The 18,156-nt window shown below is 45.2% G+C and overlaps 2 protein-coding genes across 2 annotated transcripts; one reads left to right on the top strand and one right to left on the bottom strand.

Annotated features, from left to right (window-relative positions):
• Positions 1 to 959: 959 nt before the first annotated feature.
• LOC123053414 (potassium channel KOR2) lies at positions 960 to 4,906 on the top strand. The gene is made up of 11 exons (XM_044476892.1): positions 960 to 1,339; positions 1,548 to 1,769; positions 1,847 to 1,910; positions 2,028 to 2,367; positions 2,447 to 2,742; positions 2,842 to 2,913; positions 3,000 to 3,098; positions 3,204 to 3,428; positions 3,515 to 3,703; positions 3,856 to 3,931; positions 4,300 to 4,906. The coding sequence occupies exons 1-11, from the start codon at positions 1,038 to 1,040 to the stop codon at positions 4,695 to 4,697; spliced, it is 2,283 nt and encodes a 760-aa protein (XP_044332827.1). The 5' UTR covers positions 960 to 1,037; the 3' UTR covers positions 4,698 to 4,906.
• Positions 4,907 to 4,974: 68 nt separating this feature from the next.
• Positions 4,975 to 8,442, bottom strand: LOC123053416 (PHD finger protein ALFIN-LIKE 4). Its single transcript, XM_044476893.1, has 5 exons — positions 8,194 to 8,442; positions 8,073 to 8,105; positions 7,105 to 7,333; positions 5,736 to 5,853; positions 4,975 to 5,642 (listed from the first exon to the last, which is right to left on the bottom strand). The coding sequence occupies exons 1-5, from the start codon at positions 8,303 to 8,305 to the stop codon at positions 5,283 to 5,285; spliced, it is 852 nt and encodes a 283-aa protein (XP_044332828.1). The 5' UTR covers positions 8,306 to 8,442; the 3' UTR covers positions 4,975 to 5,282.
• Between the last annotated feature and the right edge of the window lie 9,714 nt (positions 8,443 to 18,156).

Genomic DNA, 18,156 nt, shown 5'->3' with positions numbered 1-18,156 from the left:
TTGTAGGACAAGTAAACGAGTTGTACTCGTACGCGTCGACGCCAACGCAAAGGCCCACACCGGTTGTACTACATCTAGTCCAACACGGTACTAGAATTTGGATCACAATTTAACAGGCACGGCTTCGCCGGTCGGCCCTCCGGCGGCGGCGATGCGGAGGTGGGCGCCGGAGGTGGCCGCTTGCAGCGGCGGCTAGGGTTCCCCCGTGCCGGGACGGGGACCGGGGGGAGGAGGGACTGCGTCACAAACTCACAATCACAGTAACATCAAGCTGGAGTTAAATTTGATCAAACAGTTCGGAGAGCATCCGGGGAAAAAACAGTTCCGAGAGCATCCGGGGAACAGTTCCGAGAACATCCGGGGAAACACTCATGCAGTTACCATGAGCAGCAAGGGATCCGAGCCTGATCAGACAGGATCCTCAATGCTGCTGGTGGGTGGTGGCAACATGAGTTACCACGTCCAACTGACCCCAGCAGTAGGATCTTTGACTGGCACAAGTGATTGACCAGTACTCGAAGCTAAGATGACTAGACTGCAATGATGTGATGAAGAAAGGCCAGTAGTACTTTGCAGCATGATTGCTACACACCGCCCATGCATGCAGTCAGTGCACGAGAAAGGCGCTTGCAACGCTGCAATAATTTTCACTTTGGGCGACGCCCCAAAAATAAAATGAACCGGTGGTTATATATGCCAAACAAACTAAAACCACATGTAGAGGGGAAAAGGCGTAACAGATTGGGCGGCAGATTAGTTTGTTTGTTTAGGCAGTGGTACGTAGCTAGTGCTTGCACCATGCTGCAGCATGGAACAGAAGCAGCTTTGCAAGTGGTTTGCTCGAGCATTAAAAAGGTGATACAGGAGGCGAGGCGGTGACACCATGCGTAACCGGAACTGAACCCGATCGCCCCCAGTTGGGCAAAGCCCCCAACAACCACCTGCATCGGCCGAATGCTAGTGCCGTCCGTTCGTGCAGTGCGGTGCCCAATCACCCCTTGCGCAACCAAAAGCTAGTGGCATCTGTACGGGCCCACATGTTCGATCATATATGTATATATATGTACAGCGTCATGTGCCTGCATTGGACTGCTCAGAGCAACACATTCAACACACGCAAATTGCTAATACTAGAGAGAGAGAGATCGGGAGAAGGCATGGAGAGGGAGATTGGTGCAGAGTATGAGCTGAATGAGATAGATGGTGGCACGTTGCATGGCTCTGTGGGGAGCAGGCTCTCCCTGTTCGCCAGGGAGTTCAAGTGGAGAAGCAGCAGCAGCGCCCTGAGGCTCCCCAACAATTGCTATGGCAGCAGCTTTGTCATCGACCCCAATGGAAGGTACGTCCGTAAAATCGAGCTCTGTGAATTAAGCTGGAAGCCAAACAGTGCTGAAAAGGATTATTCAAATGTTGCATTCAAAAGCAATTAGAGAACTTGTGCATGAGAATGATGAGATATGCACACCATGCAGAGGCATGGAAGCATGGAGCTATCTAGGCAGCCATGGTTCTTGATGTTGAACGTGCTCTGCTATGCTCTGCTGCAGGTGGTACAGGATGTGGTCGAACATGATGTTCCTCTGGTCCATCTACTCCGTCTTCTACACCCCCTTCGCATTCTGCTTCTTCCGGGGCATCCCCGAGCACCTGCTGGACCTCGAGTGCGTGCAGCTCATCTTCCTCGCCGACGTCGCCGTCCACTTCTTCCTCGCCTACCGGGATCCTCACACCCACCGGGTGGTCTACGACCAGCAGAGGATCGCGCTACGGTGAGCTCACTTCTCACAATCAACTCAAGACAGAATGGCAGTTTTCTGAATCTCTGAAAGTGTTCTTGCTTTTTCAGCTACATCAAGGGCAGCTTCGCTCTCGACATGCTCGGATGCTTCCCCTGGGACGCCGTCTACAAGGTAAATCAACTTGGTTCAGGACTAACATTTCTGCATCGGAAAGAATGAAAAAGAAGATGATACACACACGACACACCATGAGTCCATGACACCATTGCTGGCTCCTTGCGTGATCAGTTTACAGGGAGGATGGAGGTGGTGAGGTACCTGGTGTGGCTGCGGCTGTACAGGGCGAGGAAGATCCAGGGCTTCTTCAAGAAGATGGAGAAGGACATCCGCATCAGCTACCTCTTCACGCGGATCGCGAAGCTGGCCACCGTGGAGCTCTACTGCACGCACACCGCCGCCTGCGTCTTCTACTACCTCGCCACCACGCTGCCTCCGGCGCGCGAGGGGGGCACCTGGATCGGGAGCCTCACCATGGGCGACCAGAGCTACATCAACTTCAGGAAGGTCGACCTGCTCACCCGCTACATCACCTCCCTCTACCTCGCCATCGTCACCATGGCCACAGTCGGTAATAAGCATTCTCGACGCCATGCATGTCCCATGTCGGTTGCAGTTCTTCATCTGACACAAGAAAAAAACATGTGCAGGTTATGGTGATGTCCATGCGGTGAACCCAAGGGAGATGGTGTTCATCGTGGGGTACGTCTCCTTCAGCATGCTGCTCGGCGCCTACCTCATCGGGAACATGACGGCGCTCATCGTCAAGGGGTCCAGGACCGAGCGCTTCCGGGACAAGATGACAGAGCTCATCCGGTACATGAACAGGAACCGGCTGAGCAGCGACATAAGGTCCCAGGTGAAGGCGCACCTGCTGCTGCAGTACGAGAGCAGCTACAAGAGAGACAGGATCGTCGACGACATACCCGCCGCCGTCCGATCCAAGGTACTGTTCAGGGCTTCAGGCTATTTTTTTTCTCTGACCAAATAATACAGATGAGAAATTTTGATTAATTTGAGCATTTTTGTTTTACACATCTCACAGACACTGTACCTGGACACGGTATCGAAAGTGCACCTGTTCAGAGGATGCTCAGAAGACTTCCTGAGCCAGATTGTAAGAACTTGAGTAGACTCATGCTTGTCTCACTGCAGTTTATCTCAGGTGGACAATTCATCTAACTCTTCAGTTGATGGTTTCAGGTGGTTAAAATACAGGAAGAATTCTTCCTCCCTGGGGAAGTTATTTTGGAGCAAGGCACTGTGGTGGATCAGATATACATTGTGGCACATGGATGTCTGGTACTACTATTTTTCACGGAATTTAACTATCTCCATAAACCAATAGAAAACATAACTCTACTGTATTCCTGACCTCCACCTATCATGTTTCATGTGATCTTACAGGAAGAGATCGCCGCCGCCAGAGAAGGTGGATCAGAAGAGATCGTCTCAGAACTGCTGCCCTATGACATAGTCGGTGACGTCGCTGTGATCTGCAACACTCGACAGCCATACACAGTTAGAGCCAGTGAACTCTGCAGCCTCTTGAGAATTGACAAGCAGTCCCTGACTGGCATCTTGCAAATGTACCTCAAGGATAGCCGTCAGATACTGAGCAACCTACTCAAGGTACATCCTAATTTAGCAGTAGAATCATAGTAAATGTTAGTGCTTCGGCGCAAAAAATTAGCGGTACTGAAGCATTTCTTCTGCAGGGGAAACGAACCGAGTCAAAGGGGAAGCAACTAGAATCAGATATCACATACCTTATAGCAAAGCAAGAAGCTGACCTGGTCCTTGGAGTCAACAATGCTGCCTACCATGGAGACTTGTTTCGGTTGAAAGGCTTGATCGGTGCAGGAGCAGATCCGAGTAAACCGGATTACGACGGGAGGACCTCCTTGGTACGTGAACCCTTGCAGATCAATCGTCAGTCAAATTATTACAGGAGTTCCACACACTAACTAGTACTAAAAGTAAATTGCAAAAATCATCAGTCAAGATTCTATTTGCACAGTGACAACTCTTCAACTTTTCCCACATATTTGCCTTGCAGCATGTGGCAGCATCAAGAGGATACGAAGATATCGTCAGGTTCCTTATCAAGCGAGGAGCAAACGTCAACAGCATAGGTGCGACTTCTTTTTTTTTTGAAACAAGGCAAAAGATTTGCCATTTCATTGATTAAGAAAGGAGTTATCGAACAAGGGCCGCAAGGCGGCAAAATAAAATGTCTACTCTCGCGGCATTACAGAACTCATGTGCTTTGCACCCGTCACTGCCCAAAGAGACACCTCCTCTTTGATCTTACAGATTAGAACCATGGAAGGGATGCCCGTGTTTCGAAAGACCCTAGCGTTAAGCTCTGTCCATATCTCCCATGAGATAAGCATCATCAAGGAGGCTAGCACCTTAGGGGAGCCAAGGCGACTTCTTTTTTCCATTTTAAGAAGAAACAGTTCAAATCACTGACACACACACACACATCTGATAAATGCAGATAAGTCTGGGAAGTCGCCGCTGCTGCAAGCGGTGAAATCAGGGCACGAGAGGATCATCTCGCTGCTGGTGGCGCACGGCGCGGCGCTGAACCTGGAGGACGCAGGAGGCTACCTGTGCAGGGTGGTCGCCCAGGGCAAGATCGACCTGCTCAGGAGGCTGCTCAGGTTCGGCATCGACCCCAACTGCAGGAACTACGACCGGAGGACGCCGCTCCACGTTGCCGCCAGCGAGGGCCTGCACCTTGTCGCCGGGATGCTGGTGGAGTTCGGGGCTGACATTGCGGCGACGGACAGGTGGGGGAACACGCCACTCGACGAAGCACGACGGTGCGGCTGCAAGCCGCTGGTGAGGATCCTGGAGCAGGCTAGAGCTGCTGCTGCTCCAGCAGATCAGTGATTAGGTTCATCAATCCATTTGGTTGGGAGGACATCTGTAGACTGTAGTTCATGTAGGCTAGGGGTAGGAACTATTATTGGCGATGCAATATTCTTTCTGAGAGCATCATTTCGAAGAAAAGTAGCACCCCGGATACCATGGCAAAGATGTGTATCCAGTGTGAGTAACAATGGCAGGCAAAAGCAAACGGATGGCATGTCAATTCACTAACCAACCATTTCATTACTCTAGAGGTGGGTTTTCACGCTCAACAATCCATCAAAACTAGTAGAAGGCAGCAGATGGCCGACTCATACTACTGCCAACATAGTACAGTACTACCTGTACTATGTCCCCTCAGATGATTTTGATTTGAAACGGTCTCAGAACTCAAAAAAAGGAGCACCACATTCGGATGTTTGAACCCGAGCCAACGGCCTGTACAAATCCACCTCCTGTCCCCATCACCAGCCAAAATCCTAACATGTCACCAAGCTAACGCAACAGTGGAGCAAACAGCATCGTTGGGAAATGAGAGAATTTCCCATGGTTCAACAAGCATCACCAGTCACCACCATCACGAGTCGGAAGCTTTCATCGTCACCGCTATATTGAGTCAGAAGCTTTTGTCGTGGCTTTGTAGCTGCAACCAGGGCACATGTAGTCCTCGATTCGGCTCGCCATCTCAGCAGTCACGCCGACACACTTGCCGTGGAACCACCTCTGACAGTGGTCGCAGCCAATCCATAGGTGCCCGTCGTTAGCGCTGTAGATCTCCTTGCAACCGGCACACTTGGTTATAGCTTGATCCTCGCCGCCTCCACCCTCTTTGCCACCATCCTCTTCCTTGAGCATTGGCCGGTCCTCCATTACCGTCCAGCTGTTAAAATCGGCGTAGTTATCTTCCTTGGGCGTCGGCAGGGCCGGTGTCACCGGCTTGCAGTTAGAAGTGAATTGGTTTGGTGGCTGGAAAGGGATGCAGAATGAGTGATAATTGATAAAGCCTGTGTTTGATATGGACAACAAATAAGGAATGTCGTGTGGTCAGCTCATGTTTACCTGGGAGCTGGACTTATTTTTCCTGCTGCCGTTGGCGGTCTGTGCTTGCCTCTCATAGCTTCCTGTCACAGCTTCATAGACAGTGGGAAGACGATTGATCAACCTGAAGAGCTGTTCCCTGCAACCAAAATACAAGTGCCACTTCAGCACCATTATCAAACACCATGATAGCAATCAGTACTTCGTACCAAACTAAACACCGTACTCCGGATACACCTATCTAGGCTGGCATAGAAATGACATGCATCACAAAACAAGCTCCATTCAGAAGCAAGAACGTAAAGGAGAACCATGCCACATAGGTTCAGAACCCAGCACTATCATTGCAACTTTAGAAGACAGCAGCAGTTCATTAAGTAGGTATGATGGTTTATCTCAAGAAGTTGCACAAATCTGTCAGCATGAGTTGAAGTGAAAAGCAAATTGGTCCTCCAAGTTTGGTTCTTAGACAAGAACAAGCAGGAGGAATGTTGCCCATCTTACCCAAAGAAGGCCAAGTTTAAAAAACACATTACATCTAGCCCATTTTTGCCGAAGACAAAATGAATGGCTGGAAATGATAATGACAATACTGCAATCTATGCACCATAAAAAAATGTGAAACTGTAGCAAAATTATTCAACAATCATGACATATACTACCTCCGTTCCGAAATATGACATTTTAGAGACTTGTACAGAGGGAGTAGAAGATAATTTAGGGGATATAAATACAATTGAAAATGTAAACGATGAAGCATTCGACGATTGAAGTTAGAACATCACTATAGACAGTAAGAAATGCTTAAATACTGATGATTTCTTGAAATATACAGCAAGCTAGATAAGAATATCAGTACTGATACTTTCCACCAAATATACATCCTCAGTACTGCTCCACTTACCATTTTGATCAGCTTTTTTCTTCGTTCAGACATCATTCAATTAGTAGAGGTTTATATTCAACTAGTGAAAAGATTCAAATATTTATCATAACACTCTGCACTTGTTGGGTTACAAGAATTGTAAAAGGTGTATGCACCTAACAACTAATTCTAGGCTCTATGAGAAATAAGAAGGTAAAAGAGAGAAAGGGCATTTTAAAAAATAAGGTCCATTATCTGAGTGAACTATGACAAAGATTAGCAAAAGGACCTAAGACTCACAGATTTACATACATTACAAATTCTCATTGAGGTATTTCCAAATGAAAATGAAATGAAATGTATGACACAGTGCTGAACGTCTTTGTGCATAGTAAGTTGTAGCAAGCAAAGCATGGACTGTATCACGCAATACATTCAACGCATAGAATGTCCTGCTTGAAAAAGAAAGAGGATTGTAAAAGAAAAGGAGAAATATAGCATTTGCAGTAAAGAAAAGCAGCATACCTGCCAACTCTGTCAAATGAGACACGACCCGCGTGGTAAAATGCTATGGACATTAACCATGCATCACTATGAATAGCTATCATAGATAGCCAAACTTTCTTGGGTGTAACATCACGAGCAAAGTTTATCCCACATACTGGCTCAGGAAGTTGAACAGGGATCTCCTCAGGTAGTTGACTCACTTCCCAGGTCCCATCAGGCAGTCCAAAGAGGCACAAGGCCTTCTCGTCTGGCAAATAAAGGGTCATCACAAGTCAGAGTTGTGCCTACGAAGATGACAACCTTGTTCATTCCACAAGTAACCCAGAAAACGACATAACACAAAATGAACATGCTAGTGCATGCAGTATCATAAATTTAATGAAAACCCACAAGCACATACAAGCTGATGCCGACACAGAGTACAGCAACAGTACGCATTTTGCAGTGACACCCAACTACAGACAGGCAACTAGGAAATTCGGGACTTCCAATTCTGCAGCTCAATCCTTTGGCCACTCAAAGCTCGACAGGCAATTCCAATTTACCCACATTGTTACTTTGTTAGTATTCATGGCAATTTCTCCAATTTACAGCTGAATATAAGCAGAAGTGATGGTTAAATGTTCTGGTATCTTAATCAGATAGGGCATACAGAATTTCAATTGCACCAAGCTCGCAATTCTGCCATGATTTGACTCCCTGACTATTAAATTTGACTCATCACTCATTAGCAAATTCGTTCCATCGGAGACTACCGGAATTAGTTCATCAATCATTCCACTGGTAAGTGGTAACGCAATGAAAACTACCAATATTACGGAATCAGCAACTACATCGAGCATCACGAGGCAATCAAATAACGTCAGTGAAACTACATATTTATTAACCTTGGGGTTGCCTCTGTACATATTTCTACCTGCTAATAGATGAAAACCACAAATTCCATCTGCCCCAAAATCAACATCAGAAGAAGTAAGGAAACTCACCAGGGTCGCACTGCTCGTAGAACTCCTCCACATCTGCGGACCAATAATTAACAGGTTAAAACAACCATCAGCGTGAAAAAACCCCGTACCAAAATCCACACCAGAGAGGGGGAGGGGGGACCTTCGGTGAGGGCCTTCACAATGCCGGCGCGGCGGCCGCGGTACTGCCTGAAGACGAACTCCGGGGAGTGCCCGTTCGGGTGGACGGCAGACGAGAGGACGCCGTCGGCCATCGCCAGCACCCAGTACGAGGCCCGCCGGAAATAGGGTTTTGATGGTGGAGGGGGAGGGGTAATCCGGGTGATTTATTACGTTCGTGGCTTCGCGAGAAAGCCGCAATTTGAGATTTTGAAGGTTGGCGAAGTGGGGCCGGGTGGAGTTCATGAGTCCCCCGTCTTTACTCCTGACTGTGAAGCCACGCATGATACTTTTTCTTTTCGAGAATACGTCAAAGGCGTACCGTATTTTTTATAGAAGGGAAAAAAATGTTATACAAGAATTCGCGTTGTGACTAGAAAGCCTACACGGAAACTCCGGCTCTGAAAGGAAACAAAAGCCTACTCTCTCATGCCCGAGGCTGCATTGGTTTCCTTTTACGTGCAACAGTTTTTCGTTACGTGCAACAAGTGCGTATGTAAGTGTCTGGTTTACCTTTGAGAGACGGAATCGGCATATCAGCGTCTTGTAGTCGACGGGAATATCTCCTCCTACTGAACGCGCATCGTCAAAAATCTTTAAATATATCCAGGAATAAATGTGAGCACTAGGACTTGAACCCTGATGGGCTGGGAATACCAGTGTCCACCTAACCATCTATCCACACGTTGGTTTGCAAGTGTTTGGTTTTCTGATTATAGATTTTAGAAAAAAGAGGATTATCCTGACTTCTGCGTCATTTCAATGTGGACAATCGTAATCTTGTTTTTCTCATGGATGTTATATATCATTCAGGGCATCTCTAAAGGATTAAGAAGTGAAAAAAAAGTCACCACGAAGGGCAAAGCCCTTCTCCCTATATATCCATGGATTATCAACACAGGCGGTTCCGAAAAATGGTTGTGCCGGGCCGAGTATTAACGCCATAAGCTTTGAGGGGGAAAGGGGAACCGCCGCCTGCCCATATACGAAAACCTCGTTCAAAGCCTGATTTTGCATTAGTGCTTGAGCAGGTAACGAATATGTCTGGTCTATGTGCTGCATGTTCCTGCAAGGTTTTGTATGGACGTGTTTTTATTCTAAATGAAAATACAGCTTAAACATAGAACTTACGAGGTCAAGGATATTCCATGGATTCTTCTCCTTTCTTTTCGTCTTGAGCTAGGCGGTGCATCCAACAATTGTGAGCGACTCTTTCCATCTAGGGGGCAACTTGTTTTGCCCATGTGAGAGCTGGACTAGACACATTTTCTTGATGTTGCACTAAGTAGGTGTTGGATTTCAAGCTGGTGTTAAAGATTATAAATTGACTTATTATGCCCCAGAGTATGACACTAGGGATATTGATATCTTGGCAGCATTTTAAGTAAGTCCTCAGCCTGGGGTTCCACCCGAAGAAGTAGGGGTTGCAATAGCTGCCGAATCTTTTACTGGTACATGGACAACCGTTTGGACTGATGGACTTACCAGTCTTGATTGAAACTTGGTTTAGTATTGAGATCTTCCAACGTTTAGTATTAAGGTTCTTCTCTTCTAGCCCTCGAGTAACATTTATCCGTTGAGCGACGGCCCTTTCACTCGGCATTGTCGGATCCCTAAGGTCGACTTTCATCTCTACTCCACGGGTGAGTCTTGCATTCGAGCTCCCTTTTGACTTTGCACTCGAGGATCAATGTCCGTTTGGCCCGAGGAAACCTTTGCATGTCTCCGTTACCTTTTGGGAGGCCTATGCCCCATAAAAACTGTCTACCTGAGACTGTCCCTTGCCCGTGGGTCTGACACAAGGTTAGAATGCGAGTTCTTCTGATATTGACAAAGGTGTTAGGATCGAGTTCCTAAGGACTAGAGGGGTTGAATAGTCCTATCAATAAAAACTATACCCAATTCTATAAGTTGGCGGTTTTAAGCTACAAGCTGCTAGGTTGGTCCTTAGGGATACACTTAACAAACACACTACAAAGAGTATGGCAGCGAAATAAAGTAACTTGCAAGAAAGTAAAAGTTGAGTAATGCAAACACAAAGGGCTCGATGATGTCTCTATGGTTCAAATAGTTGGCACTATTCTACTACACCTTGATAGGGCTTCAAGCCAAATGGCTTTAAGATCACAAGGATCCTGAGTGTTTAGCCCATGAAGTAAAAACAACTAGTTCCATCATGGCTTGTACCGAAAAGCCTCACTATGGTGTAGATCTTCACAATGTACGTTAGCTCTGAGTTTTCACAAACTCTCGATTCCTTCACAATGTGATGGTTGAAGGCTATCAAGTGAATCCTAACCATCTGGGATACGCAGAACCTTCAAGAGTAACAAGCAAAAGAAAGACGCTTGGTAAAACTCCTCAAAAGATGCTCAATCAAAGTACTTCTCAAGAACCGATAGGATCTCTCTCTAGTACACAAGGATATTGAGTGGTATAAGAAGAGAGGATGTATGGAGTTCAAGAAGAAGAGAGGAGCTTGGTCTTCAAAGAATCATGCAAGTGTTCTTCGAATCACCAAACACTTCATTTCTTTTCTTCCTCCAAGAGACTCTCTAGACTTGAACTTGTGGCCATTGGAAGACTTAGAATATGTTTGTGATATTGCAACGGCTTCCCACAATAAAGGTTTTGCAAGTATATATCTCACTGTTACTTAAAAAGTAAATTTCCCGAAAGTGGGAAGTGAAAAATCTGGCGATAACAGTACCTACCGATAGATCTCCTACCACCAAAATTGGTGCAATGATACATGGTATAAAGGTGCCAAACATTTTGCTGCAGGTATACATTGCAATATACACTCATAGGGGTCCACCGTGGCAGCATTTTGTGAGGTAAGAGAGTGAGAGAGAAGAGAAGAATGGATGCGCATGAGACAAGATTCTCTTTCTCAATATTGCATTTTATTTTTCTTATGATATTTTGAACGACTCGTAACAACTGAATCAAATTTCTGTTCTCATTTTTTTACATATTGGAATTCATGGCGATGAGATATAAAAAACGATTTTGAATATATTTTACATGATTTTCAAAAAAACTGATTTCACTCATATAAAAACATATTTCACTCATTGCAAACAAATAATTTCACTAAATTAAGATAGCAAAATTTGCGCAGATCAAAAAAGATTTCAGTCATTTGAAAAAGTTGATTTTACTCGTTTAAAAAACATATTTCTCTTATTTCAAACCACTGGTTTATCTCAATCAAATAAATAATTTCACTCATTCCAAAAGTTGATTTCAAACATTTAGAAAAATGTTTCACTCGTTTCAGTTGGTTTCACATATAAAGAGAAAGCACCGAACCTGTTTTTCAAAAACTCACATTCATGTATTTAAAAAATCAGTTTCACACACTAAGACAATAAATTTGACATAACTGATTTCAATTCTTTCAACAACATACTTGAACCCTTTTGAGAAAAAAAATTCACTCATTTCAATTAACCGAGTCCACTTATTTAAGAAAATGATTTCACTCATGAAAGTGCGTTATATCGACTAGAGGGGGTTGAATAGGCGATTTTTATGAATTCTTCACTAAGGAATTTCAGGGCGAGGAAATTCCTAAGCGAAGAACTACTTGCAGCGGAATAAGTACTCGGATGCAAACATAACAGAACATATGCATGGTCATCATGATGAAATGTAAACACGCACAGAGTACAGGAAACGTAAACACAGGATAACACAGGATGAAGACAAATAGACTGAAGAAATTGAACTGAGGAAATTAAGAAAGTCCTCAGTCAAAGTGTTCAAACAGATATGAACAAGCACACAACAACTGTAATGAGGAAATGAAAGAGTTGAGGAAATAGAACCAGTTGGCTTGGTGAAGACAATGATTTGGTAGACCAGTTCCAACTGCTGTGACAGTTGTACGTCTGGTTGGAGCGGCTAGGTATTTAAACCTGAGGACACACAGTCCTCACCGTATTCTCCTTGAGCTAAGGTCACACAGACCTCGCCCAATCACTCGTGGTAAGTCTTCAGGTGACTTCCAAACCTTCACAAACTCGGTCACTCGGCGATCCACAATTTCCTCTTGGATGCTCTAGACCATGACGCCTAACCGTCTGGAAGATGCACAATCTTCAAAGGTAACAAGCGTCGGATCCACGCAGGATCAATCTCTTCAGTGATGCTCAATCACTTTGGGTTTGTAGGTGTTTGGGTTTGGGTTTCCTCACTTGATGATTTTCGCTCAAAGTCCTCGGAGGATGGGATGCTCTCAAATGACAAGTGTTAGTTTCTCTCGGAGCAGCCAACCAACTAGTGGTTGTAGGGGGCGGCTATTTATAGCCTAGGGAGCAGCCCGGCATGATAAGACGTAAATGCCCTTCAATGATATGACCGTTAGGTGGGTAGATATTTTGGGACAGCTGGCACGTAGCACAACAACGGTCGGATATTTGAGGGTCAAATTCCTCAGGGCTATCATGTTCCTCACTTGTAGGCAATCCGCACTGGCGAATTCCTAACTCCTCAGTCAGAACAAATTCCTCAGAGACCAGAAGAGCTTCGTCTCTGTCACTGAAGAAATTGACTGAACTGTATGAGATTTCCAATGGCTTCACTCGAAGGGATTGGTAGGTGTAGGATTTTGAGTTGAGCATCACATGGAAATTTTTTCCTTAGTATTTCCTCGACCCCCTTTAACAGTACGGTGTTTCCTATGACTCAAGAAAGGGAAAATGAAACTACGAAAACAAAAGTCTTCGCGCTTCATGTTCCTCAAATGAATACCAAGTCTTCAGGGTCACACCAATTTCTTCACTTTCAAAGTCTTCAGAAAGTCTTCAGAAATCCAAAGTCTTCAGTCGAAGATATTCATTTTTAGGGGTCAACTTTCTCTGTAAATATCAAACTCCTCATAGACTTATAGACCTGTGTACACTCACAAACGCATCAATCCCTTAACCTATAAGTCTTCAATACACCAAAATCACTAAGGGGCACTAGATGCACTTACAATCTCCCCCTTTTTGGTGATTGATGACAATATAGGTTAAGTTTTCAACGGGGATAAACCTATGAAGTGTAAATAGTGATATTGAGGAATTTGATTGCAAGATATAGAAGAACTCCCCCTGAAGATGTGCATAGTGAGTAATTTGCTTTTGAAGCAATGCACACTTGAAGAGTAGAATCATGGAGATCTCCCCCTATATCTTGTAATTCATACACGCATTTAACATATGATATGAAGAATTTGAAATGCATGATGAAATATGGTGACTGATGTAATTCAGCATGCGTGCAATAACATATATGATGAATAAACATGCAGAAGAACACATCAAAAGTATCAGACCACCATAGAGTTTATGTTTACAACTCGATCCACTAAAGTCTTCAAAAGAACGAGAGTTGTAACTTAGAAAAAAAACGCCCATATATGTAGACCCGATTGAAGACTAACTCAAATTTCTCCCCCTTTGTCATCGAATGACCAAAAGGATCAAAAAATGAGGACTAACGCCCCTGAAGAATATCATGTTGATGGAGGAGCGCCAGCGTTGTTGGGGTCGTTTGTTGTTGTAGGGCCTGCCGCGGTGTCGTCCAAGTCTTCATGCTCATCGGTTTCACGCGATGAAGAATAGGAGCTGGCCACCAAGGAAGGAACCTTGACCTTTTTGAATTTCTTCGCTGGTGGTGCAGACCAGTCAAAGTCCTCCTTCAGACCCATTTGCTTCAAATCTTCTTCACCATATAGATGTGACAGAACAGCCTAGGTGCGACCGAAGACTTCATGGAGGTAGTAATGGTTTTTCTTCACTGCATTGTGAGTAGCAGTCATGTTGTGAAGAATAGAGCCGAACTGACGCTTAACCCATTTGTGGTTTCGATCCACCTTCTGGTGAAGACTGAGGAGAAGCTCACGGTCAGTCATCACCCTTGGAGCTGTGGCTTGAGGATTTGGCTTTGAAGCTTGTGCGGCAGAGTCATGGGTGGCAGAGTCATCATTGGTGGAGTAAGATGTAGCTTTGCGAAACTGACCATCCAATGGACGAATGCCTTCATCAATAATAGCAGGTGCCTTGCCCTTTTCATCCGCTGAGGAATATGTACGCTTGAGGACTTCAATGGGGGGCAAGTAGCTGAGGTGATTCTGAAAATCAGCCTTGTAGTTGAGTGAAGACCTTGTTCAGAGGAATCTCAAATCCAAGGAGGATAAGGCTTCAACTCAAACGGAGAGAGAGCAACATTAGCCAGAGTCCTCATGAAGAAATCGTGATAGTTGAGAGGAATGCCATGCATGATATGGAACAGCAGATTCTTCATGATGCCAACGACTTCTTGATGTCTACTACACAACCTTCTTCTTGTAGACGTTGTTGGGCCTCCAAGTGCAGAGGTTTGTAGGACAGTAGCAAATTTCCCTCAAGTGGATGACCTAAGGTTTATCAATCCGTGGGAGGCGTAGGATGAAGATGGTCTCTCTCAAGCAACCCTGCAACCAAATAACAAAGAGTCTCTTGTGTCCCCAACACACCCAATACAATGGTAAATTGTATAGGTGCACTAGTTCGGCGAAGAGATGGTGATACAAGTGCAATATGGATGGTAGATATAGGTTTTTGTAATCTGAAAATATAAAAACAGCAAGGTAACTAATGATAAAAGTGAGCACAAACGGTATTGCAATGCTAGGAAACAAGGCCTAGGGTTCATACTTTCACTAGTGCAAGTTCTCTCAACAATAATAACATAATTGGATCATATAACTATCCCTCAACATGCAACAAAGAGTCACTCCAAAGTCACTAATAGCGGAGAACAAACGAAGAGATTATGGTAGGGTACGAAACCACCTCAAAGTTATTCTTTCTGCTCGATCTATTCAAGAGTCCGTAGTAAAATAACACGAAGCTATTCTTTCCGTTCAATCTATCATAGAGTTTGTACTAGAATAACACCTTAAGACACAAATCAACCAAAACCCTAATGTCACCTAGATACTCCAATGTCACCTCAAGTATCCGTGGGCATGATTATACGATATGCATCACACAATCTCAGATTCATCTATTCAACCAACACATAAAACTTCAAAGAGTGCCCCAAAGTTTCTACCGGAGAGTCAAGACGAAAACGTGTGACAAACCCTATGCATAGGTTCATGGGCGGAACCCGCAAGTTGATCACCAAAACATACATCAAGTGGATCACGTGATATCCCATTGTCACCACAGATACGCACGGCAAGACATACATCAAGTGTTCTCAAATCCTTAAAGACTCAATCTGATAAGATAACTTCAAAGGGAAAACTCAATCCATTACAAGAGAGTAGAGGGGGAGAAACATCATAAGATCCAACTATAATAGCAAAGCTCGCGATACATCAAGATCGTACCACCTCAAGAACACGAGAGAGAGAGAGAGATCAAACACATAGGTACTGGTACATACCCTCAGCCCCGAGGGTGAACTACTCCCTCCTCGTCATGGAGAGCGCCGGGATGATGAAGATGGCCACCGGTGAGGGATCCCCCCTCCGGCAGGGTGCCGGAACAGGGTCCCGATTGGTTTTTGGTGGTTACAGAGGCTTGCAGCGGCGGAACTCCCGATCTATTCTGTTCCCCGATGGTTTTAGGGTATATGGATATATATAGGCGAAAGAAGTCGGTAAGGGGAGCCACGAGGGGCCCACGAGGGTGGAGGGCGCGCCCGGGGGAGTGGGCGCCCCCCTGCCTCGTGCCTTCCTCGTTGCTTCCCTTACGTACACTGCAAGTCTTCTGGATTGCTTCCGTTCCAAAAATAACTCTCCCGAAGGTTTCATTCCGTTTGGACTCCGTTTGATATTCCTTTTCTGCGAAACACTGAAACAAGGGAAAAACAGAAACTGGAACTGGGCTCTGGGTTAATAGGTTAGTCCAAAAAATAATATAAAAGTGTAAAATAAAGCCCATAAACATCCAAAACAGATAATATAATAGCATGGGAGAATAAAAAATTATAGATACGTTGGAGACGTATCACTTCTTCATCATTTGAGTCGTGGCCTTTGATGGGACTCAATGTCTTCGACAGAATGCGATAGGCAGTTCTTGGCACATAGAGCAATTCCTTCACGAGGAATTTGGTCCTTGGGGCTTGACCGGGCTTCAGCGACTTCATCAACACTTGCATGTAATGAGCAGTGAGTTCAGGTTCATGGTACAGACAACGAGCGCCTTCAAGGGGAGGACTGATTGGCAGGGCATGAAGCAATTCAGAGGCCGGAGCTTTGAAGTGAGTATTTTCAGTCATCCAGTCCAAAACCCAAGAATTGACATCGTCAGCATTTCCTGTGATGTGCAGCGTTGCATAGAACTGAAGAATTAGCTCTTCATTCCAATCAACAATGTCAGAGCAAAAGTTGAGCAGTCCTGCATCATGAAGCACACTGAGGACTGGAGTGAAGCAAGGCAGTGATTCCATGTCCACGTGAGGAATATGCTCGTGGTCGAAGACTTTGTCTTTGTTGAAGAGCAGTGAAGAATAGAAGTTTGCTTGGCTGGCAGTCCAGAAACGCTTCCTTCTAAGATGAGCAGAGTCATATGGGTTATAGTCGGTGAAGAACACATGCTCGCCGAAGAAGTCATCAGCCTTGAATTTCTGGTTCTTTGAGAAGGGATCCTTTGGCTTGGGCTGAGGTGTATCAGTCAATTGCATCACAACCTCAGGAATCGCAATCTCAGGATCCACAGGCTGAGGAATTTCAGGTTCTTCTTCGGTGGCAGCCTGGGTCTTCAATTCTTCATTTACAATTTCATCAGCACTAGTGGCTGGGATCTCTTCATGGACAGACGCTGTGGGGTGCGGTTCTTCAGATCCAATTTGAACAGTAGTCACTGGGGACTGAGGAATTTGTTGCAGAGGTGTGAACAGAGGAGAATTGGGGTGCTGACTTTCCCAAAAGTCATCGTTCATCACTGGAGTAGTGCTTCCAATGTCCACATCCTCTTCTACATTACTCATTTCTTGAACGCCAGCCTCTTCAGCAGTAAACTGAGGCATGGGCGATGAGACGATTGGGGTTGAAGGGATTGCATCTGCTTCAATTTCTTCATCCAACTGCTCTGACGAAGCAGCAGAAGGAATCTCTTCATCTGATCCGCTTGGGATCACATATTCTTCATCAAAAGGAACGAGTTCCTTTGATGGCATGCTTGAGACTGGAACAACATCAATCGGATTCTCAAAAGAGCTAGTCAATTTCTTCATCTTCTTCGGAGCTGAAGAATCTGATGAAGTTGATGCTTTCCTTTTCTTCACAGCTGCATGCTCCGCAGCCATGGTCTTCTTCACATCTGATGCAGAGGCAAGAATTGGACTTGGTGTAGGCGCAGGAGGAGCAGAGGGAATTTGCTCATTTACTTCAGGCTCAGTGGTTGAAGTTTCAGCTGGCCTGACAATTTCTTCAGGCGCAACACTAGTGGTTGCCCTGGCAATTTCTTCAACGGCTGGAATGGAGTCATCAGCCCTGGTACTCTGAGTTTCATCAGCAGCCTGATTTTCATCAGCAGTGCTGGCATGTTCTTCAATCGCCTGAGCAGATGTCTCGGCCTGAGGAATTTCTTGTTGTGATGGAGCTGCAACATTGGAGGTGAATTCGTCAGCTAGTTTCACAAAACGGACCTTGGTTCCTAGCCAATCAGCGCGGTACGCGTCAAATTCATCACTGAGTTTCTTGATCTCAGATTGAATAGTGACAAGTTCTTCAGTTGTCATAGAGACAACGTTTTTCTTCAGGAAACGCTCCTTTTTGTACTGCGCTTTCTTCAATTGCCTGGCCTTTTCAAATTTCCATTTTTCTTCCTGAATGAAGGCAGTCAACATATGACTTTGGCCAGGAGTCAAGTTGAAATCGGGCATAGGAGTGTTGGGGTCCTTGTGCCAGAGATCAACGTAATCAAGGATCAATTTTGGATCCAAAAGCAGAGGC

Source organism: Triticum aestivum, chromosome 2D (assembly GCF_018294505.1).
Source record: "Triticum aestivum cultivar Chinese Spring chromosome 2D, IWGSC CS RefSeq v2.1, whole genome shotgun sequence".
NCBI classification, from domain to species: Eukaryota; Viridiplantae; Streptophyta; class Magnoliopsida; order Poales; family Poaceae; genus Triticum; species Triticum aestivum.
This window is presented reverse-complemented; position numbering and strand designations above follow the sequence as displayed.